This window comes from Pelecanus crispus, chromosome 1, assembly GCF_030463565.1.
Source record: "Pelecanus crispus isolate bPelCri1 chromosome 1, bPelCri1.pri, whole genome shotgun sequence".
Taxonomy (NCBI): Eukaryota; Metazoa; Chordata; class Aves; order Pelecaniformes; family Pelecanidae; genus Pelecanus; species Pelecanus crispus.
The window spans coordinates 194,126,977-194,150,060 of record NC_134643.1 but is presented as its reverse complement, the minus strand read 5'-3'; the positions used below and the strand labels follow the sequence as shown (position 1 = coordinate 194,150,060).

Genomic DNA, 23,084 nt, shown 5'->3' with positions numbered 1-23,084 from the left:
TACATAATTTCAACTTTTAAAACTTTCTTTTAAACGAATAATGTGTTAAACAGTACTTAAACAAAAGTAAAGATTTTCAAAACTTAAAATGGTTGAAAATAAATTATGTAGACATACTCACTCTGGCATTTTTTCAGATCTTTGCTCTACTTGTTCAATAAGAGTCTACTCAATAAAAAGAAAAAAGTATTATCAGTAAATGATTTTTTCTAATAATTGGAAAATAATTTGCAGTATTTTTTCCATGGACACAATATGCAATCTTTGAATATTCACACTTGCACAATATGCAATCTTTGCATTCACACTACTAATAAATTCAACCCCCATTTTCATAGCTTCCTTTTTAACAGTTAGTTACCAGCCTACTTACTCTGACTTTGGGAGCAGCTGCTCTGAATTTTACATAAAACAGAGTGAAGGCATTGTCAGAATTTGGCACAGCTGAAGGATCCTGAAAGAAGAGATGAGTAATTGGTTAAAAAGGAAATTGGTAAAAAAGGAAAGTACTATATTCAGCTTCTAGTATTTAGTGGCTGAGATAATCAGGCTCTAAACCAGGGTATTGGTTCTTTACATTTATACTGCCAGGGGAACAGCTCTTTGCCGCTTGCCATCTAGAAAGCCAAGCTTGTTTCAGAACTCAGATAAAAAACCCGTAACAAAACTTTCAACCAACAGCCTCTACAGCAAAAGTAACATTTTCAGTAATTACAGCATTCTCCATTAGAGAGAAAAATTTTCTCTGGACCTGCCACAGTAGTACCGACTGTTGCTCCTTAATCTGTAGTACTCAAATGGAACAAAATTTCCCTTTTACCTGCCAGTCCCAGGGTGGAGAAGCTAAGTTTCGGCTTGCATTCAAGCCTCCACTGGAACATCAAGCTTTGAAGCAGTTCCCCCTGTGGCTCCCCAGCTTAGCTGGGCAGACAGCTTGAACTTAGACAAATTGTAATGCTAACGAAGCAGAGCGAAGACACAATTTAGCCACCAGGCTTTCTTCCCCTTATCCCCACTGATGACAGAGAGAGAAGCAGATGGCTTTCCCTTGAAACATGGTAGGGACAGGAAAACTATTCCACTTCCCCATCTCGTACTTTCATCCCTGTGGGCAACCTGATCATCCTTCTACAAACACAGATCAAAATCCCCAAACACTCACATGTGAGGAGTAACAAAGAACATCTACATCTCATCAGTCCCCTTCCGGACCTGACAAGACCTCTTGTTGTGTTGCAACAGGAAATCTCAACACTTGATCGCAACTAAAGACCACTGGTCCAGTACTGCACTTCTAGCAGAAACAGACATTAGATTCCCCTCTCCTTTCTCCTCTGCCAAAATAATGCAGCACGAGACTATTAACATTTTAAAGAGGCCAAAAAAAATCCCTACTCAACTTTATGCCTAAATCCTACTGGAGCAAGTGGGAGTAAAGCACCTAACTCTTCCCTGTGACTCTCAAACATTGCTGTCAACATTTTAGAACTAACCAAAAGATACTGCCAAAACTAGTAGGAACCTGTCACATTTGTTCTCTGCAGCTATGCAAAGCACTGCAGACTTACCAAAAAGAAATATTTAGATGACGAAGAGCACCCAAAAATACTTACTGGAAAATAATAATGACAGTCATGTCATGAAATCAAGAGTTGTTGTGCTTTTAACAGTTTTCATCTTACAACACCCAGCTCCTGTATACTTTCTTGAAGTATTCCCTGCAACCTCCTTGTCTCTGATGATCCATCTCCAAAACAGACCCCCACAATACCCGTATTTCTCTTGTGCACCCTCCCCATTTGGCAACACAGATAGCAGCATGCACTGCAGCTGATTCAGAGCTACAGTGCACTGGTTCAGGAAAGCGTGCTGTCTGGCCAGCTGGTTGCTGCCTCTCTAACACAACCGTTTATCCATCCCCAGGCTTCACTGAGGTTACAGTTCACCTACCTCAATTCAGCTACTTCACCTTCTTTGATTTCCAGGATTTTTTAATTATTACTATTTTTAAGTCTTTTGGATGACTAGGTCTCTGTCAGATTTGGCTGAAACTTGGCCAGTCTACACAAACACTGTAGTATAGGACTGACCTATTTTCACACAAAACTGCTGACACCTCCCACCCTCAAAAAAAATAAAAAGAGAAGAAAACTGTATAGTGTTACAACAGACATTTCGGTACAGCTCGAGTTACCACTTACTGATTCACCTTACCCTTTTCATTAACTGGCTTGTGAGGTTCTGTAGTGTATTCACAGTGTATGTCTTGATAAGGTGCATAGCTTTAGAAAGGCATTGTTTAAACTTAATCAAATATACAGGATAGTCTTTAAAATTGGGCTGAAAGAAATAAAAAATCCATTTTAAATAGGAACAATAAGAGAGTTGAAAATTTATCTAAACTTAAAATACTCTTTTCACTAGTTAAAAATGCTAGTTTGTACAAAGTAAAAGCAGTATTCTATAAAAATTAAGCAGAATAGTAAGTATATTCAGTAAAAATTTCTTAAGTTTATAAACCATCATCTTTGCTTTCTTACTGTATTTGGCAGAGAGAACACCGTATAGGGGAAAAAAAACCCACTACAAAAATAGTATCAATAGTATGAAACTATTAAGATTTAACTAAAACCAATACAGAATTACTTACATGCGATGAAATATATGCAATACAATCATCAAGCTTAGCCAGCATGGGAATGAATCCTTCACTGTTCACAGACAGCGTAGGGGAATTCAATTTCTTTGGAAAACAAGACAAAGCATCATTGTGAGGAACCCAAGTAACTTAGTGTTGGCAACAAAGTTCAAAAGATCGGTACGCTTTCATTTTCTAAGACCATTAACAGTGAAATAATACTTACTGTGTTGATGTTTTCCAGCTCATTAAAATAAGAAAGTTTCTGCTGGATGTTTTCAGCCAGGTCAACAAGTTCCGACTATTAAAAAACAATAAATAAAAGAAAATCAGTGACATAGCAAATAGCTTAAATTATATATTGTTATATATATTAAAAATATATATATAAAAAATTATTCAGCCTCCCTTTCAGCTCTCAGCACACACCAGTGTTAACTAGCTCTAGGTAACTTGCAACTAAATAAGTACAACAAAAGATGCAGAGTACAGCAGCGCTCTCTTGCTCTCTCTTACCAGAGAAAGACACGATACTCTCAACAGTGTTTAAAAACATATATTCTACAGGTTTGTCAGCGTTCCACAGATACTACTGCATACAAATAGCAATGCTGTCATCAGTATTACAGAGAACTGTAGAAATCCTGTATTTCAGGATTGGAGCCTTTAAAAGTTCTCCCTTATCCAGTCATGCTAAAAAGACATGTTCATTATATCGCTGTTGGAGCAGTTGACGAGGAGAAAGAAAGTATCTGGGAAATAAGTCCGTAACTTTAAAAAAATCTTTCTTCTTGCAATAACCAGCTCAAAATCCTTCTCTAAGTGATACAACTTGTTAATCTCAATAAAGTTTGCACTTGCAAGGCATCAGTTACAAAAGCACCCCTCAGCTAGATACCCTTCTTGATTGAAGTGTATATGAACTCATACTGAACATTTTACTGCACAGAGCCTGACACCCTAGTTACAGGTGAAACACACCAAAAACAAGGTCCAAAGCAAATGGAGGGACTGTCACCACAGCTCACAAGTTTTTGCCAGCCTGAGAAAAAGAAACTTTCGTTTATGGTATCTTAGAAGTTTCCAGTAATCCTCCCACCAAAGATTACCTGCTCTTTCAAAAGCTGTTCACAGGCCTCATGCAGTGTTCCTGTCTTCGTGGACACAAACAGATACTGCTTTTGCAGTGACTCCAGGTGCTGAAGCGCACTATTCACATCATTCAAGATAGCATCACATTGCTCCTGAAACCCAGACAAGTAATCCCTCATCTGTCTAGAAAAAGAGAATTGACAGGTAACAGAAGTAAAATTTCACCTTCTGTATTTGCAAATCCAGCTGCCTGCAGGGGCACTGCCGCTACCTTTCCCTCTCTAGGAATAAAAGACCACTTGCATCAAGCAAGAGCGCACAATAAGCAGATGTTTCATGACCCGCAGAAATAACAGAGCTATAGGGTCTGGAATAGCCACTGCAGTAATTCCATTTCCCCAACATACTGTATAGCAAGCCTACCCAGAAAGCAGCAGCACGCACCACAGCTAGGCTGGAGTGCACAAACACTGTCTAAATGGACAGCACAAACATAGTGACTAACGCAGGCTACTGCTAGCAGCCAAATTCTACCTGCCTTGCTTCCAACAGGGGTGTTAATTTGGGTCTCTTCTTCTATACAATTTTCAGTTTCCATTTAGAAATTACTTTTACTCTCCTAAAGTAGCTGAAATGATCCAGAGGATTCCAAATTTACTGTGAGGACTAAAAGAGGCTTACATGAAATAGATCCAGTATCTCATGTTACCAAGTTTGTCTAAGGCTCAATGCAAATATAAACTCTAAATGATCACTAAATACATGTCAAGCATTCAGCTTGACTATAACATCATTTAAAATTAATTACTCTTGCATGTAAGCTAAAACTTCTGAGCTCTACCACACAAAAAGCAGGAATTAAAATCACAATTCTCTGTAGTCATGTGCAACCCTTTAGTGTACAACAGGTAAAGAACTTACTTATTTTCCTCCTGCTCCTCTGCCCTCCTGCAAACAATTACATATTGGCTGTCCTACAACCCATTCTACATCCATAGCACACTTAAGTACCTGTATAGAATCATAGAATCATAGAATCATCTAGGTTGGAAAAGACCTTTAAGATCATCCAGTCCAACCATTAACCTACACTACCAAGCCCACTCTAGACTAATCAAGGGTAGACCAGACTAAACCATATCCCGAAGTGCCACATCTACCCGTTTTTTAAACGCCTCCAGGGATGGTGACTCCACCACCTCTCTGGGCAGCCTGTTCCAATGCCTGACCACCCTTTCCGTAAAGAAATTTTTCCTAATTTCCAGTCTAAACCTCCCCTGGCGCAGCTTAAGCCCATTTCCTCTTGTCCTATCGCTAGCTACTTGGGAGAAGAGACCAACACCCACCTCACTACAACCTCCTTTCAGGTAGTTGTAGAGAGCGACAAGGTCTCCCCTCAGCCTCCTCTTTTCCAGGCTAAACAACCCCAGTTCCCTCAGCCGCTCCTCAGAAGGCCTGTGCTCCAGACCCTTCACCAGCTTCGTTGCCCGCCTCTGGACATGCTCCAGCACCTCAATGTCTTTCTTGTAGTGAGGGGCCCAAAACTGGACACAGTATTCCAGGTGCGGCCTCACCAGCGCCGAGTACAGGGGCACAATCACCTCCCTGCTCCTGCTGGCCACAGCATTCCTGATACAAGCCAGGATGCTGTTGGCCTTCTTGGCCACCTGGGCACACTGCTGGCTCATGTTCAGCCGGCTATCTACTAACACCCCCAGGTCCTTTTCTGCCAGGCAGCTTTCCAGCCACTCCTCCCCAAGCCTGTAGCGTTGCATGGGGTTGTTGTGACCGAAGTGCAGGACCCGGCACTTGGCCTTGTTGAACCTCATACAGTTGGCCACGGCCCATCGATCCAGTCTGTCCAGGTCCCTCTGCAGGGCCATCCTACCCTCGAGCAGATCGACACTCCCACCCAATTTGGTGTCGTCTGCAAACTTACTGAGGGTGCACTCGATCCCCTCATCCAGATCATTGATAAAGATATTGAACAAGACTGGCCCTAAAACAGAGCCCTGGGGAACACCGCTCGTGACCGGCCGCCAACTGGACTTAACACCATTTATCACTACTCTCTGGGCTCGGCCACCCAACCAGTTCTTTACCCAGCGAAGAGTATGCCTGTCTAAGCCGTGAGCTGCCAGCTTCTCGAGGAGGATATTATGCGAGACGGTGTCAAAAGCTTTGCTAAAGTCGAGGTAGATGACATCCACAGCCCTTCCATCATCTACCAGGTGGGTCACCAGGTCATAGAAGGAGATCAGGTTGGTCAAGCAGGACCTGCCTTTTGTGAACCCATGCTGGCTGGGCCTGATCCCCTGGTTGACCTGTACTTGCCTGTGGAGTTCGCTCAAGATGAACCTCTCCATAATCTTCCCCGGCACCGAGGTCAGGCTGACAGGCCTGTAGTTCCCCGGGTCCTCCTTCCGGCCCTTCTTGTAGATGGGCGTCACGTTGGCAAGCCTCCAGTCATCAGGGACCTCCCCTGTTAACCAGGACTGTTGATAGATGATGGAAAGTGGCTTGGCAAGCTCCTCTGCCAGCTCCCTCAGTACTCTCGGGTGGATCCCATCCGGCCCCATAGACTTGTGAGCGTCCAGGTGGCATAGCAGGTCATTAACTGCTTCCTCCTGGACTATGAGGGCTCCATTCTGGTCCCTATCCCTATCCTCTTGCTCAAGGGCCTGAGTACCCTGGGGATGACCGGTCTGGCTGTTGAACACAGAGGCAAAGAAGGCGTTAAGTACTTCAGCCTTTTCCTTGTCCTCGGTGACAATGTTCCCCCCCACATCCAGCAAAGAATGGAGATCCTCCTTGGCTCTCCTTTTATTGCTGATGTACTTATAAAAGCATTTTTTATTGTCTTTTACCGCACTGGCCAGATTGAGTTCTAGCTGGGCTTTTGCCTTTCTAATTTCCTCCCTGCAGGACCTAACAAGATCCCTGTACTCCTCCTGAGCTGCCCGCCCCTTCTGCCAAAGGCGGTAGACTCTCCTTTTTTCCCTGAGTCCCCGCAAAAGCTCCCTATTCAGCCAGGCCGGTCGATTTCCCCTCCGGTTGGTCTTACGACACACGGGGACAGCCCGCTCCTGCGCCCTTAAGACTTCCTTCTTGAAGAGGGCCCAGCCTTCCTGGACCCCTTTGCCCTTCAGGACCGCCTCCCAAGGGACTTTCCCAACCAGGGTCCTGAAGAGGGCAAAGTCTGCCCTCCGGAAGTCCATGGTAATAGTTTTGGTGCCCCTCCGCTTAGCATCACCCAAAATTGAGAACTTTATCATGTCGTGGTCGCTAAGCCCGAGACGGCCTCCGACCTCGACATTTCCCACAAGCCCTTCTCTGTTGGTAAACAGCAGGTCAAGCGGGGCACCTCCCCTGGTAGGCTCGCTTACCAGCTGCATTAGAAAGTTATCCCCCACATGCTCTAGGAACTTCCAAGACTGCTGCCTCTCTGCTGTGTGGTATTTCCAGCAGATGTCTGGCAAGTTGAAGTCCCCCATGAGAACAAGGGCTAGCGACTGCGACACTTCTGCCAGCCGCTTATAGAATGCCTCATCTACCTCTACCTCCTGGTTGGGTGGTCTATAGCAGACTCCCAACAGGACATCCGCCTTTCCAGCTTTCCCCCTCATCCTTACCCATAAGCATTCCACCTTGTCATCACCACTGTCAAGCTCTATGCAGTCGAAACACTCCCTAACATACAGAGCCACCCCACCGCCTCTCCTACCCTGCCTATCCCTTCTGAAGAGCTTATAGCCCTCCAGTGCAGCACTCCAGTCATGAGAGTCGTCCCACCACCACGTTTCCGTGATGGCGACTATGTCATAGCCATCCTGCTGCACAAGGGCCTCCAGCTCCTCCTGTTTGTTGCCCATGCTACGTGCATTGCTGTACATGCACTTAAGCTGGGCTGTCGATTTTGCCCCCAATGTTGCCATGCCACCCCTGGGCTCCTTACTAGCGGGCCTGTTTATATCCCCTTCCCCCTTCAAACCTAGTTTAAAGCCCTCTCAATGAGTCCCGCCAACTCTTGGGCGAGAATCCTTTTCCCCCTTGGAGACAGCCGATCTCCATCAGCCGCCAGCAGGCCCGGTGCCGTGTAGACCTCCCTGTGATCGAAGAACCCAAAATTCCAGCGATGGCACCAGCCTCTGAGCCACCTGTTAATCAGGTGAGTTTTCCCATTCCTTTCAGTGTTCCTTGCTGCCACTGATGGGATAGAGGAAAACACAACCTGTGCTCCCGATCCTGCGAGCAGTCGCCCCAGTGCCCTGAAGTCCCTCTTATGCACTATTATGAACATGTCAACTGACAAAGTGCAAGGGTGCTACTCTTTCTAGGTTGTTAATGATCTGATCGTGGGCTTAGTATATGCCTAAACCTCTGCTTTTAAGAAATGTCACATCCTCAAATGTCAGAGCAAGAGAGGAAGAGACAGACAAAAGAAAAGCACAGAAAAACAGAAGAGGTGAATACAGCAGCATCTCTTTGTGGCCAAGGGCAAGTTTGTAAAGTCTCAAAACACAAGACAGTTTCCATAAAAGCCATCAGCCGATTTGGCTAAGCCATTCAGCTGTACTTCAGACTCTGGGAACAACTGCAAAAGTCAGTGGGAAGGAGTTCTTCTCAGACTGACGGAAAAGTCAGTTAGACAAAAATAGATGAGAATGCCAAGTATCAAAACCGGAGCTGAGCAAAGTGTCAAGGAATGCAGGGAATGCAGATACAGAATCACAGACATAGTCACTGATGAACCGAACGGCAAGAGCAGAAATGACTGCCAGCCACACCTGCTTACACAGTCTCGCCCTCAGAGGATGATACTTCAATAGCAGCGGCAGTTGAAAAGGTATATGAAAGCTCTTAGATTGCCTCTGTCTACAGCCCTGTCTATAAGCCCAAACTAATTTCAATGTGTCTTAATATACTGGGCAGATCAGAAGGAAATCTGTGCCCCTTTTGACTGCTCTGCTACAAGGGCAATAGCCTTCAGGACGGGAGCGAGGCATACTGCCTTAGAAAGCTTCAGCTGTTCCAACACATTCCCCCATTCCCCACCAGCTGAATCCAAATGCGTGTTAACATTAAACAGACAAGATTAAGTCCTTTAAGGTTTAAATTGCTTACAGTGAAAGGAACTGAGGAAGAACACGTACCTGTACTTGGCACCTTCATCTTGATCCATCTGTGTTTGTACCTGAGCAAACCAGGAGAAGAACTAGAAGAGATTTTATGGTGTGAACAACACAGATATTACATTCAATCAATTAAAAAAAACCAAACAGATCTATGAAATGAAGATGAGCTTCTGTTAAAAACAGAGATGTTTCAGAGCTTAATTATTAATCAAGAAAACAAACTATAACTACTCGTTGTAGGTCCCTTCCAACTGAAATACTCTATTCTATTCCTCCACTAAATTAAAATGGGAAGACCAAATTTCATCTGTTGTTACTTGCACAGAACGAGGCTGTCACATTAGAAAGGAGGGAAGGGGACATGACATTCTTCTGTATTATGAGCAACACCACCTTAATGAAGGGGTGCCTTACTCTCACATAAGACTCCACTCAAAATGGGAAAAGTATCTGTCACTTAAGAGCTATGACTTCAACGATTCCCCCCCCCACCCCAAGTTTCTTCACGCATCTTGAAAACAGCCCCAAAAATTTAACAAACCCACCAAAAGCTAGGCAAGAGACACATAAACCCATACAATTTTCTGAAGAAGATTTCTGCAGCTTGGAGGTTATTCAGCATCACTTACCTGCTGTGCTGTTTCAATTCTTTCATCCTCCATCCCCAGTATGGCAAATCCTTTCAAGAGGACATCCTCTGTGGATTCTGGCACTGCAGCCGTCAGCGTAACAGTTAGCGACTGGGATGTTAGGCTGCACAAATCTTCAATTGGAAGCTGCTCACAAAAACCCACAAAACTTTAGTTAGGGAACTTAATACGAATTACTATATTCAGCTCAATTACAGTAACACAATCCAAAGCATTAACTTGAGAAAATTACAGGCATCTACTTGTGAAGAAACAAATGCAATGGACGTTTTATCCATCAATATGATAATAAATCAATAACTACCACATCTACATATTTAGAAACACCTAACAATTTTTTTTTTTTTTTAGTGAAGGTCAGAAAATATTATACAGCATTTTATATAAGTACACATTTGTGTAAGAACGGAAACTGAATGTACATGTACCTGACATACTGATGAGCTATACTTTAATTTCCAATTCAGCTGGTTCTATACCCAGAGAAATGCACTAGAAAAGTATCTGAGAACATAAAAATTCAGGCAGAAGCAAAAATAAATGCCACTATTGTCTACACTACCTGACAACACCACTGCACAGGGATTGTCAGATTTTTTGCCAGATATTCAGAGAAAATTCAAGACTTAACGCTGCCAGAATTTATTCAGGAAATAGCATTTCATATTCTTTCAAATGCTTTTTAATGAAGAAGTCAAGCTAAAGAGAAAGGCTTTTTTAGAAGATAAGGAATAGCTCTGCTAAACAGGAATTATCAGCCACAACGATTTTTTTAAGCAAGAAAAATATGGAAAATAGTAAGTTGAGAGAAATTGTATTTAAGTATGATTGGAGACTATTAATTAGCTTATATGGAAGAAACTAATTCAAGAAAACAAATATAATTTTGTACTCTTAATTAATGTAATACCCTTAATTCACTTGATGAGTAAAGTATGTTTTCTATTGCTGAGAACATCAGTAACATAAAACCAGACAACACTACTTACATACAAATTGGTATCTCTCCAGAAAACTACTTGCTTAGTAAAATATTCATTGCCTGCTAATAGTAGTCCAGCAAAGACAGAACAATCAGAACTTCAACCATTTGAGAAAAGACAGATTGACCTATCTTATTCAACTTCCACATATCTCTCCGCCCCTGCCACCCAAAACAGGCAGGACCCTAGCTGGGGAGCCAGGGTTTCTCTCATGACTACTGCTGAGGAAAGGACGAGTCCAGCAGAGCCTGCTTTTTCAGAACAGCCGAGACGCCAATGTCCCAATCCACTTCCGCAGGAGCCAAGGCCAGCTGAGGTACTCAATGTCTTGGCATCCCCGTTGTCCTGACTGGCAAATAGAGTACCTACCTGCCTTGCCGCAAAGCTGTCTTAGATCCTTAAGAACACCCTCCGATAGCAGCACATCCTTCTACAATCACCTTGGATACCTGCCAATGTTTACTTTAGCACAGTTGCACACAGCTTACGCAAAAAACAAACCAGGAAGCATGCAATGAAGCAGGTGCATTTCAGGAAGGATTTGCTTTACTCCCTCCCATTTCTTATTCTGACCTTTCAGACACTTGCTGAGAGCCAGTTTTGTTGATTTTATGGCACTATATCTCACGCTACGATCCTGTTCAAATACAAAACCTCGCAGGAAAAGTGCAGTTAAGAAATGCAAACATTCCGTTCCCCTTCCCTTTCTAGACAAGGGTGCATTCATAAATGATCACCCTGTCAGAGTCGGGTATTTTATAACTGAGCGGGAGACCACGTCTTCCATGGTAATGACAAATTATGAAGCTTTTTACCACCATTCCTGGCTTTATATGGCTCGTTGAACCATCTGGAAGTTGTACAAATAACATTGGTGCCGGCAGCATTGATCAGGAGCAAATTAAAGAGGACCAAAACCACGTAACTCCACGAGGGAAGCTCTCCGTTTCGAGAGGACAACCTTTGAGGAACTGAGGGGTGCAGTAAGGACAGGCGAGAAAGCCCCCTGGGTTTTCAGAGGGCAGCTGAGGCGCCGAGGGCAGGCCGAGGGAAGAGGGAGCCCTCCCGGGGCAGGCGACACGGGCCGGGGGAGGCGGCTGTGGGGGCAGCGGCGGGAGGGCTCGGCGCCCCGCCGGCCTGAAGCCCCGCTAGAGCGCGGGAGGCTGCTGAGCCCCGGGAAAACCGAGGGAGAGCGGCGGCCCCGCGGGCCCCAGAGGGCCGGGCCGGGCCGGGCCGCCACCCCCGGCCGCCTGGCGACGTGGCACCGCGGCGCCTCCCGCCCCGCCTTCCCCCCCTGCGGCCCGGGCAGCGCTGCCGCCTCACCTCGGGCGGCACCGGCAGGTTCTCGGCCGCCGCCTTCAACTCCAGCACCGAGTCCGTCTGGCGGTCGCTGAGCGGCGCGGCGGGCTGCGGGCGGCGGTCCCACAGGCTCAGGCGGTCCCGCACCTCCCTGCCCGCCGGCTCCGCGGGCGGCGGCTCCGCCATTGCTGGCGGCGGCGGCGGCGAGGCGGGGCGGTGAGCGGCGGCCGGGGCCCGGGCCGGTCCGGGCGGAGGCCGGGAGCGGGGCGGAACGCTTGGGAGCGGGGCGGCGCTTCCGGGGGAGGCACAGCGCGCTCCGCTCCGCGGCGCGTGGCAGCAGCGTCATCGGTGGGGAGGAGAAGTGCGTCAGCGAGGGGGGCGGAAGGGGAAGAGCGAGCGAGCGAGGGGCGGCTGGGTCGGCATGGCGCCCCCTGCCGGCGGGGAGGAACGCCGGCGGCTGCTGCAGCCCCGGGCCTGGCCACCGTGCGGCGCCGGGCCGCGCTCCGCCTCCCCCGCGCCCCCCCCGGGCCTCCCGCTCCGGCCCCCGCACCTCTGCGGCTCTCCAGGGCACGCCGACCCACGGGCAGGCTGGAGAGGGGCCGGGGCTGGCAGCTGACTCGTCCCCTCGGAGCCCCCGGAGCCTCCCGAGGCAGGGAGCCCGCAGGACAGCGCAGCCGGCCACACTTCTCCGGGGCAGCGGTTCTCTGTCCCAAAGTCAACCCTGTCGAAATATTTGTGCTAATAACCCAGAGCTGCTTTTGCAGCAGTGTTTTTGATGTAGTTTAATCTAACAGGACCACTGCAGCCCTCCCGAAATGGGTCGGCCAAGTACACACCTTGTATCGCCACCCAAGCTCCTCATTACTGAGCCCACTTTCATTTTTCTGCAGCATCACCCATTAAGCAGAGCTGCTTTTTCCATCATGCCTCGGAACCTGCTGCAGATTTCATTCTTTACTTTAGAAATACCCTTCATTACCTTTGATTTGCTGTTAGTTTTTGTAAACTTTCATCGTGAAAGATTTCACATTAAACGAAATCCTAACTAAGGCATGTCTGAATTAAAAGAGCTTGAAAAAAACAGCTTGAGGTATTCACTGCAGCAGCCACCTTCAGCTGAGATCCTGAACTCCCATTTCAGTGTTTTCATGCCTTTGGTGCCGATAGCAGTTAGTTTCAGCCCATCTTGTCCATCTGTCCCTCTCCAGCTCCCCCACAGAGCAACTGGTGCAGCTGCTCCCACCCCATTACTGCCAGGTTCCTCATCCCCTCAGAGCTGCGTCCGTCAGACTTGTGCTGCCACTCATGAACTCCAGAAATCCGCTCTGGTTACAGGTGTCATACACGTATTTTGCTGCTACCCAAAACTAAGCTGATTGATCTCTTCCAGACAGAGCAGTTTTCGTAATAGAGTGGGAAATGGTCTTACAGTTTAAGATCCACCAAAGAATAGTGAAAAAATATAGTTAATGCATGTTATTCAGCCAGTAAGGTACAGGAATATAGCTTTTAACTACAGTAACTTTAGTCTGCCTTGGCTAAATAACGAATGACATCATGCAGTTCAATACCAGCAACAGCTTTCCTTTGTTAATCACCTTGAAGTATTTGAAAACCCACCCACCCCGCCCCCATTTGAAACTTAGAAACTGAAAGCAGTTGAGAGTCATCACAAAATGATTTTAAAACTTTTAATAAGCTTAAAAATGTAAAACATACACTTAGTTTACATAGTATACAAAAATATTTACAAATATTTCTATGAAAGCATAGAAATGGCTGTAAGGAAAAACACTGCACATAAGCATACCCATATACATAGAAAAACATTGTATCTTAGGAAAAAAAGTGCCTTGTGCATTTAAAAATCCATTTGTGAATTCAAAATTAGTAATTTTAAGTGATTATAGTAATTTTGAAATCGCAATGAAATGCCTTTAAGTGGAATGTATGATTAACCAAAAGTGTTTAAGTGATGAACACAATGCCACAAAAACCTAAAGCAATGCGTCCTGCTTTGCCACCCTCTGTGAACACAGAGGGACCACCGTATGACTCGCATCTCACACGTTTCCTTTCTTGGAATTCAACAGCAACATTGGTAAGAACCTTGACATACTGTTTAGTTAATGGCCCTGAGGTTTTGAGATACATTGAAGCCAAAAGGTACTGCTTTAAGGAAGTTGTGGTTGCTTTCTTTTTTTTTTTGTTACAGAAAGTGTTTACTTGCACGTAACAGCAGTTTGGGCCTGTTTGCTATGTGAAAGTGCTCAGTAGTTCTGGGTTTGGGTGTCTTTTTAAAGAAGGAAAGCAGTCTTTATAGTAGATTTACCTTTGGAGGGGGTTGGTTCTTTTCACACAGGCACCTGCACAGCACAGCCTGAACCACTCAGTGTAAAATTGCATCTTGCAGACGATACGTAACAGCCAGTAACCGTTACAAGTAGTTCTTCCCAACAATGGAAGAAGCATGGAAAGTTTCTCTGCAAGATAGGCAGATGAGCATGGACTTGTTTGGACTTCATTCCAACTTGCAATTTACATATGAATATGTTGAAGAATCACTTATGCTGAAAATCAAGAACAATACATTGGAAAAAAAACTTTCTTCAAGCTACGCGTAACTGACAACTGTAGCAACCACACTTTCAAATGAAGCTGGATTATTCCCAGCAAATTATGCAGACATCTAAGGACTCGGAACACAGGAAAGCTCTAAAACCAGAAGCACATTTTGTATTGCAGCAGGTATTTTGCTGAACTGAAAGCCTGCAAAGAGGTCTTGTGACACTTCCAGCTAATTAGAAAACATAAACTATTACAGTCAAATAGTATACACTTCTGAAAATGGGTAAAGCCCAGCTCCTTGGTACTACCTACCTATCTTCCTATACAGAAAGATTGTTCTTTGTCTCTTATAAAACACTGTGCATCTGGGTCTCAACAGCATGAAGCTGCATTACAGATCTTCACATTCAAGAACACTTAAACAGTTGACAAGAAGGTATTCCACCATGTTTGGTTCAGTCTAGAAAACAGTGCACATCATCCACCAAATCACGTGAGCAAGCCATTGTTACAGGAGGCAGTTTGCCTTGACATCACTTCCAGGTTGTTCTCATTCACAACAGTCTTGTAGTGACCTCTTCCTTTGGCCAGCATCTCAGACAATAAAGAGCAAATACTCAAGACAACTTACAAGTTGCTCTAAACTCAAACAGTACATTAACAGAATTCTGTGTACAGTTCAGCATGTCAGAAGTCTAGTTTCTTCAGCTGTTCGTATGTCAGAAAGAACTGGAACAGCTGATTAAGGAAAACTGTTTCCTGTTCAAGCGGTGCAAAATAGTCACTTCACTACTAAAGGACAGCTGCATCTGTGTGAAACTTTGTTCCACTCTTTGTTCCCTCCTATGCAATGCTGCTGTTTGGCCATTTTTGTTATGCAGTACTAGGCAGAACAATGAAGCTTGCTTAAAGGCTGGTGATGCCAAATACTTTCCCATCCCTGTTCCTCAGGATCTTAAACACAGGACCGAGGATGCAGGAGAATACTGCAAAAGCCCTCAGAGTCTTCACTCCCTTAGCTTCGTTGGGCTAAAATAGATTTGCTCATGGCAAAACAACATTACTACCAACCCACTTTCCCAGGGCCCTGATCAGCTGGCTCTTGAAACAAAAACAGAACTATGTGAGACTAAGATAAACAAAAAGATTTCATGGCTTACTGCCAACAGTTTCTCCAGTTCTGGAAATAGCCCCCATTCCCAACTCCTCTGGTCAATTTTATTTAAAACCAGGTGCCAAACTAAGGAAATGGACAGGTATGAAATTGGAGGAACAGAAAAACGTTTTGTAAGATTACATTCTAATATTCACTCTGCATGAATCACCAATTCAATCTGATCAGCAGCACTTGACTAAGAAAATGGTCAACTACACCATTTTCCATTCATAAAAAGGGAATATTTGAGCTGACATGACACTTTCCAAACTGAGCATTCTGTGAAACTGTCTGTCAATACTTGCTGTTGTATGGCTAGCTTAATAGTTTTGCACACCTTTGAAAAGGATACAATGATATTCCAAGGACCAAGTCTTAACCAGTTTGGCCAAAACCCTTTATATAGGGCAAAAAACCCTTCATTCTTCCATGTCTGGAAAAAAAAAAACACAGCAAGAACACACTTCTATAATTCTTTATTAGTGAGAAATTTAGACAGCATCTCAGCTAACCAGATTCTATACCAGACAAGGCGATGCCTTAGTGCTGTAAACCTTGATTTAAGCATGTTGTATGATAGGACATGGGAAACATTTCACTAGATAAAGCCAAGATTAGTAATGCCTGCAGCATTACTTGGCAGGTAAAGAGGCAGTCTATGTCATTCAGTACCCAACCCAGATTCATCCAAATTGCATTCCTGGGCTTCCCCCCCGCCCCCTCCCCTACCCCCCTCAAAAAAACCCCACCCTGCAGCTCATGTTAGGCACTCCCTTGAAATTTTTCAGTTTGCTTCATGGACTCACAAAATTGCACTGGGCAATGTGACTTGGACTGTTACACAAACTGGACCATTCAGTCAGTTTGGACACAAACAGCTTCCTATCCATTCTTCTCCATGTAAAAGGCCATCATGCTCCCACCTCATACCCAATTTAGGGATTTAAGAAACCAAGCCAAAATAATCAAAATCGGAGACTGACATTGCCTTTGGCTGCACTATGCTTTCCATTATGCAGTAAGCAACAGAGAAAACCATCTGCCCCAGAAGATGTTGTTCTTCAAGAACTGACCTATGAAATTATCATTTCCTATCAATATCCTAACATCACATAAAGTCAAGTAAGAGACAGTGCTGCTGAGAGACTTATGCCAAGACAGTAGGCAATTTTCATACCAAGTGCATTATTGGCAGTACAGTCCTTTTGAGCATTAGGACAAAAAGCATATCTAAGTTACTTAGATTAATTTCTAGGGAAACTTAGAACAATTTCAAGTTCTACACCAAAATCATTGCTTGATGGCACCAGTTTCCACTTATGTTGATATATGAACTACTTACTTGTAACAAGCAATCCAATGTACCCTTGTAGTTTGAGTGTCCGCCATGTTGTTGGCTTCTCTGATTCATCATGCGTGTTCTCACAACATCAATTGGGTTGGATGCAAGAGCTCCAGCTAACCCACAAGTAAAACTTGAGCTAATAAAAGAAAGGTTTAATGAAATTTGACCTACCACATTTCAAGACGCACAAGAATTCCCCCTCCCTAGAAAACATGCAGTAATAACGAGTGCTTAATGCTTTTAGTTAAAAAGTACATGGGCTAATAGATGTGAAAAATTACTTTTCATTTACTAGAAAAGCATCATTTTCAGTATTTGATATACAGCCCTTGCATACAGTTTCTGTATAACTGAACAGATTGTTTGCGCCTCTGAGAACTGCAAATATTTAATTGGAACTTTCCTCGAATCTCGAGTTGCAAAGCTGAATGATTCAGATCATCCACAAACCAAAATTACATACTCAAAAGAAAATGAAATCAAAATCCTAAATAAAATTAGCTTCCACGCTATGTGCTACCATTTGAGATGCTATTGCATTAAAAAGCATAAACACATCAGAAGCGTATTTACATCTAGACTGATGACAGAAAAATCAAAAGATTCATCCCCCATAATGAGAACTAACCAATGATGAGCTATGCAAGCAGTTAGTTATACAAACTTACAGGAAGTGAGTATATACTGTATCTCCCATAAATCCAGACATAATTATGTGTTTCTTGGTAAGGTCATACACTGGCAGTTCCACTCCAACAACAACAGCAGCTCTCTGTGCTGTCAATGATACTCCCTGGCAAAAGAAAGGATATAGTTGAGTTTAAAATTAACCTTTGTGCACTATCAGAAAAGGCTAGCTTTTATAATACAAAGGAACACCGCATTAATGTGTTAAGAACATTGTGAATTCAAATAAGGCTAATTACTACAAGTCTTAGATGGATGTGCTCGAAAAATGCAGATGCAAATTAATAGATAAATCACTTTTCCATGCTGAATGGCAATTTCAGTTCCTTTATGCTACTTCATCTCTGCTCATCAGATTAATTCTTACATCAGTCAGCTAAGACTTTAACAAGCAGGTGATACTGGTTCCCCTTGCTGCTGAAAAACTGGCAAAGGAAGATGACCAGAAAAATGGAGATGAAGAAAGTTCGCAGAGAAAAGCACACTCATAGAAAAACATTTCTATTTTCCATCTGTTTCATAACAATTGTCCATTCTTGGTCTTCAGTTGTTATGCAGTCACTGACTGTAATGGCATAAGACAACCTACAAGACTGAGTACAAGAATTCCTGAGCTAGAGGGGATGTTCATTAGTACCTCTGCTTCCAAATGCTCTTTAATGTATGTTTTAAAAAGAGCAGAGCATACATATTGAGAGGTGTCTTGCAAAGGGTTGTTGAAGTAGTTCTAGAGCCATTTAAGCCTCCATTTGTCTCCCCTTTTTTTATGAAGTGGCTAACCCTTGAACACAAGACTGGCAGTAACCCTTTGTCAAAACGCTCCAAGATACCAGCAGTGAAGTAGTCATGACAAACTATGCACATACTAGCTTCTCATTTCTCCATATTTTCACTGAGAATATTGTAGAAGGACATGAAATTCAGCTGAGCCAGAAAGTGTACTTAAAGCATAGGACATAGTTCAAAAAACTTGCCTTCCATAATCCTTTAGTGCCTTCCTTTTGGTAGATCTGTATGAAGTTGCCCATCATTCCTCCTTGAATCACACTACCTTGGGCTTGCATTCTGATCTGAGATTCAATTGAAGATAAAATTAGAAAATAAATACTTTTCAAACATATAACTGATAAAATGTTAGTAAAACTGTATTAAACTACTAAGTTACAATCTTTTAAGTAATAAAGTCAATTTCTCTTTGAATACAAATTAATAGCTGACATTATCATAACCACGATGCAATCTTTTGAAGTGCCTTAACTATCTAAATACAGCTGCTAATTTTGAACGAGTACGTGGTGTAGTTCTTAACTGTATTAAGTCATGTCTATTTCTGTACTTGCACACTACTCCATTTATATCAGACTGACAGATGGGTTCTGCAGGATGTCCTTTACAGTGTTCTCACAGCAACATGTTAAAATGAAAGGTTAAAAAGATTAAGGTTTCAGCTAGTGACAACCATGGTCTTCAACCCTATGGATTTCTAAGAATGTCCTTGGGAAACTGCCATGGTAACTACCAAATACAAGTTTGGTGACAAGCAAGTTGGTACGTGGACATAATTTTGGGAAATAACTCATTGATGCCACGCTTGAAATAGAGGCTTATGTTTGAAATGCCTCTACATAGCCACACTAGCCCTGTGAAGGATTACATTTTGAATAGTTTTAGAAGAACAGAAAGAGTTTTCTTGAATTTTTCATTAGAGGCAGCCATGTAAGTAACATGCTACAGTTTTGCAAGCTAAATACCATCAACCCTTTTAAATAACTGGAAAAAGAGGTCATTGACCATCATTAAGCTAACAGATTCTTAAAGAGGTGATGGTTTCACCAATTCACTTTAAATGACTGATGCTAGAACACTATTTCCATAGAACAGTGGATTGCAAAGCCTCTCTACAGGATTAAGGATTCATACAGTACAAGTAACAGTCACTGAACTCTTGCCTCCCAATTAATCTTCGCCTATTCTGAGCTCAAGAAACATCCTAGTATAACAGTATTCAAGAAGTATAGATGAAATACAGTGTGGCTTCCACACAAACACTATAACATGAGAATTACAAGAAGAGTCATCTAAAATTACTTCCTCTCCACCCCCCAGAAAAGTTATACGGATCCAGCTACATCCCCAGCCATCCATTTCCCAGTGCATACTTCCAAATAATTAGTATGGACCAGAAGGAGGTTTCAAGAATTCAGGATGTTACTGATTTTCTTTTTTTTTTTTAAGTTACTTGATGAGAATAAATAGGGTTACAAAACAAATCCCATATTCATCAGGAGGTTCTGCATTTCCTCAATGAGAGGACAAAAACTAAGGACAAACTCTACATAACACATAATTACCTTTAAGACATCTGTAGGGTTGGCAATAGATGACGAAATTACTCCCGAAAGAATGCCACATACAACATTTATCATCAGGGTTTCATCTATTCCAGAAACAAAGAAAAAGATTTCGGCTGCAGATTTACAAAGCTTAAGATGCATCAAAGCAGGATGATGCCACCCCCACCACCCCCCCCTTTAACCAGAGAGAGTGCCAATTACAGAAGCCTTAAAAACTGCTCTGACAAGTTTTCTTTGCTGACTCACTTTGCTGTGATTGGTACAAGGAATGTCTTCTCAGTAGACTTGCTCAACCCCCTACAGTAAGATACCAAATGGAAACAACCTGCTTCAAGCAAACCAGTCCTCAATTAAATTGAAAAAAAACCCACTCACCTTCTGGATGCTCAACAAACATCCTTTTTAAGCTCTGGTAAGTGCCTATTTTTATAGTTCCATATGAAGCCTGGCGTAGCATTGCAGGTGCAATCCTGTAAAAACAGGCAGTGACAATATTTATGCTCAAAATTGCAAAAGACTGATTAGCAAATATTTTTTAGAGCCGGAGAGACCAAACACAAGATATCTACCAGAGAAAGTTTGTTCATTTAAATCAACAATTTAAACTCACTACAGACAAAACAAGGTTTTGTTGGGTTTTTTATTTGTTTGGGGTTTTTTGGTTATGGGTTTTGGGGTTTTTTTGTTTGGTTGGTTTTTGTTGGTTTTTTTTTTTAATAAAGCCTGCAAGAACACGAACGAAGTGTGGAAGGATTACTATTACAGTATGCCTCAACTTGTGATCTATAAAATAGCTGGCAAGCTTGTCTGAAATGTAATCTGCAGACTACATCCTTCCCCCACCATCTTGCACGTTTTAAAGAAAAGCATGTCCATTTATACACAAAGGTTAATTCAATTTTTCTTCTAACTGAAAGATTGAACAACCATAGCAGCATTGTATAGAATAACTTTATGCTTAGCTATTTTTTTTTTTTCAAGTAGGTTTGTTTGGGCTTTTTAAACATGAAAAGCTATTGCAGAGTACAAAGATTGAAGCATTCTAAGCTCAGGCTTTCAACTTCCAGATTAACTGAGGCTAACCAAATACCTTGTAAATCTGAAACCCAAGAATTCACACACTATGGGCTTACACTTATCAATGTACTGTTCATAAACCATTACTGCAAGTCAGTTAATTTTACCCAGAGTATAAGGCTTTCAATCCTTCTTCTCTGCATATTCTGACTAGTGCATGCACCATTCCACGGTAGCGGATCTCTCTATATTTGGCATCATTAACTTGACCTTGAACCTGCAGGCGTGTTTTGGTCAGATCAATGGGGAAAGTACCTTAAAGACAAATCAGAGAGAAAATTAGTCAAGTACTTGCCTAACCAAAGACAACAAAGAACACAACATAAGAAAAAGCAGCCTTTATTACATACTAAAATATATAAAAATACTCCCAGGGAAAAAAGTCTCTCTTCCCAAGACTTTCTTTTAAACAAGCGGTTCATTTTATGTCACCTTGTTTTTTCTAAAAGCTTGTCAGAGGCCCTACCTACTTCCTATGTTTCCATTTTGCATTCATTATGTTTTCAGACAACATGGTATTTCCTGGTTGTAAACAGCCACACTGAATAGGACTCTGCAATCACAATCAAGTACAGTTTGCATGTGTATTCTACCAACATCTTGAAGAACTTTTCATTGCAGGCAAAGAAATAAATTCTATAGGACAAGCTATACAGAGATCCTAGCCTAGAATCTAAAAAGCAATAGCAGCAGTACCCATTTCTGTTACTGCTTTCTTGTAGCCTACTGCTGTGTTAAGTTCATACTCTCCATGCTCCCTTTATGAAAGGGTTTAGCAACCATATTCCTCCAGAGCTTATCTTTAGGAAAAAGATCACCTCAACATTCAGTACTCACCTAAACACTAATATGAGTCAGGATTAACTACATCTCTTCTAACAAGGTTTACCAGACAAGCAAGCCTTTTAGGAATTGCTTGCCTTCCTCATGATGCTTTTGGCATTATTTGTCACATTCAGCCAAGTCAAATAAGAGAGGTTTCAAACTCAAGTTTGAACAAGATTCATAAGAAAAGGTAGAAAAGGAAAACAAAATAGTAGTTTTAAGTGTAGTTTTATACTACATCTACTTTATTAGACAGACTTCACATGCAAGCCCACCACATATCAGACTATGTTCTGCTACTATGAAAATCCACATTTCCTTTATTTTCATGTACATGTATTTCAGTAAGACTTTAAAAGGATGTTAGTATTTTAGGTTTGTCTTTAGAGTAGGCACTCAAACATCAGATGCACTGTCTCACTATAGCAATTATTCTATGTTGCACATTAACTGAATTTAAGTGTTTAAATCTAATCAGGCTCCCACATTCAAGAAAAGGGCATTTAAACTGCAACATAGCTACTCAAAAAAGCTAAGAGAAAAATTTTACAAGTTAAGAGTTTAACTTGTCTACTCTAGCAAAACAAAAGCTGTGTATACTTATGACCACTGTCTAGGAACAGATCAACAAACCCCAAATAATAGAACGCAAAGGCAAAGTTTGTATAAAAACAAGACTCACAGGGGATGTGAGTTTACAGACAGGCGTGTTCTGACATTGTAATGAAGTTCTGAGCAATTCTTCAGTCAGCATTAAAGAAAATAACTCCTATGCTGTAGACCACCATATACTACTGTGTCACTGATAGCATGGAACTAAGCTTTTTTTTAAAAGGAAAACGTGTAAACAGTTAAAGGAAAAGCTTACCACATTCTGCAGTGATTGATGCTAAACCTCCATAGATAAAGGGCTTCCAGTTTAGTGCTGACATTATTGATTCTTCTCTCTGTGAAATAAGACAATGATTTAATGCTTCTGTAAGGACATCTGTTATATAAGTATACATACTAACATTTAATAAAACTTTGTGCCTTGTCCATTTAAGATAGACCTTCCAAACATACAAAGGGTAAAAACATTTAATACCTTTGACAATCAGAAGAAAGTCAGTAATACTGCACAAAGGCATCTGGGCTCAAATCAGTCTCTACCATGTATCTGGGTGGCCACTATCCTCCTCATGAAAGGTTAAAGTAGTTTGTCTCCCAGGCGTGATCTTAAGGAGCCTTGCAGTGAATAACCTCCAACGATTCTTACCTGAAGCTGAGTTAGTT

General features: G+C 42.6%; 2 protein-coding genes across 2 annotated transcripts in view; both read right to left on the bottom strand.

The window, feature by feature from the left end:
• Positions 1-12,143, bottom strand: part of COG3 (component of oligomeric golgi complex 3) — a 36,106-nt gene extending 23,963 nt beyond the window's left edge. Inside the window, 10 exon segments of the mRNA XM_075716348.1 lie at positions 122-165; positions 374-454; positions 2,215-2,340; positions 2,651-2,743; positions 2,865-2,939; positions 3,748-3,913; positions 8,884-8,945; positions 9,495-9,641; positions 11,822-12,034; positions 12,036-12,143. Coding sequence (XP_075572463.1) covers positions 122-165; positions 374-454; positions 2,215-2,340; positions 2,651-2,743; positions 2,865-2,939; positions 3,748-3,913; positions 8,884-8,945; positions 9,495-9,641; positions 11,822-12,034; positions 12,036-12,143 — 1,115 coding nt within the window.
• A 2,909-nt stretch (positions 12,144-15,052) lies between these two features.
• Positions 15,053-22,741, bottom strand: SLC25A30 (solute carrier family 25 member 30). The gene is made up of 9 exons (XM_009483302.2): positions 22,678-22,741; positions 21,092-21,239; positions 20,283-20,377; positions 19,905-19,990; positions 18,528-18,623; positions 17,535-17,659; positions 16,864-17,002; positions 15,874-15,954; positions 15,053-15,094 (listed from the first exon to the last, which is right to left on the bottom strand). Exons 1-9 carry the CDS (start codon positions 22,739-22,741, stop codon positions 15,053-15,055), a joined length of 876 nt encoding a protein of 291 aa, XP_009481577.1.
• Between the last annotated feature and the right edge of the window lie 343 nt (positions 22,742-23,084).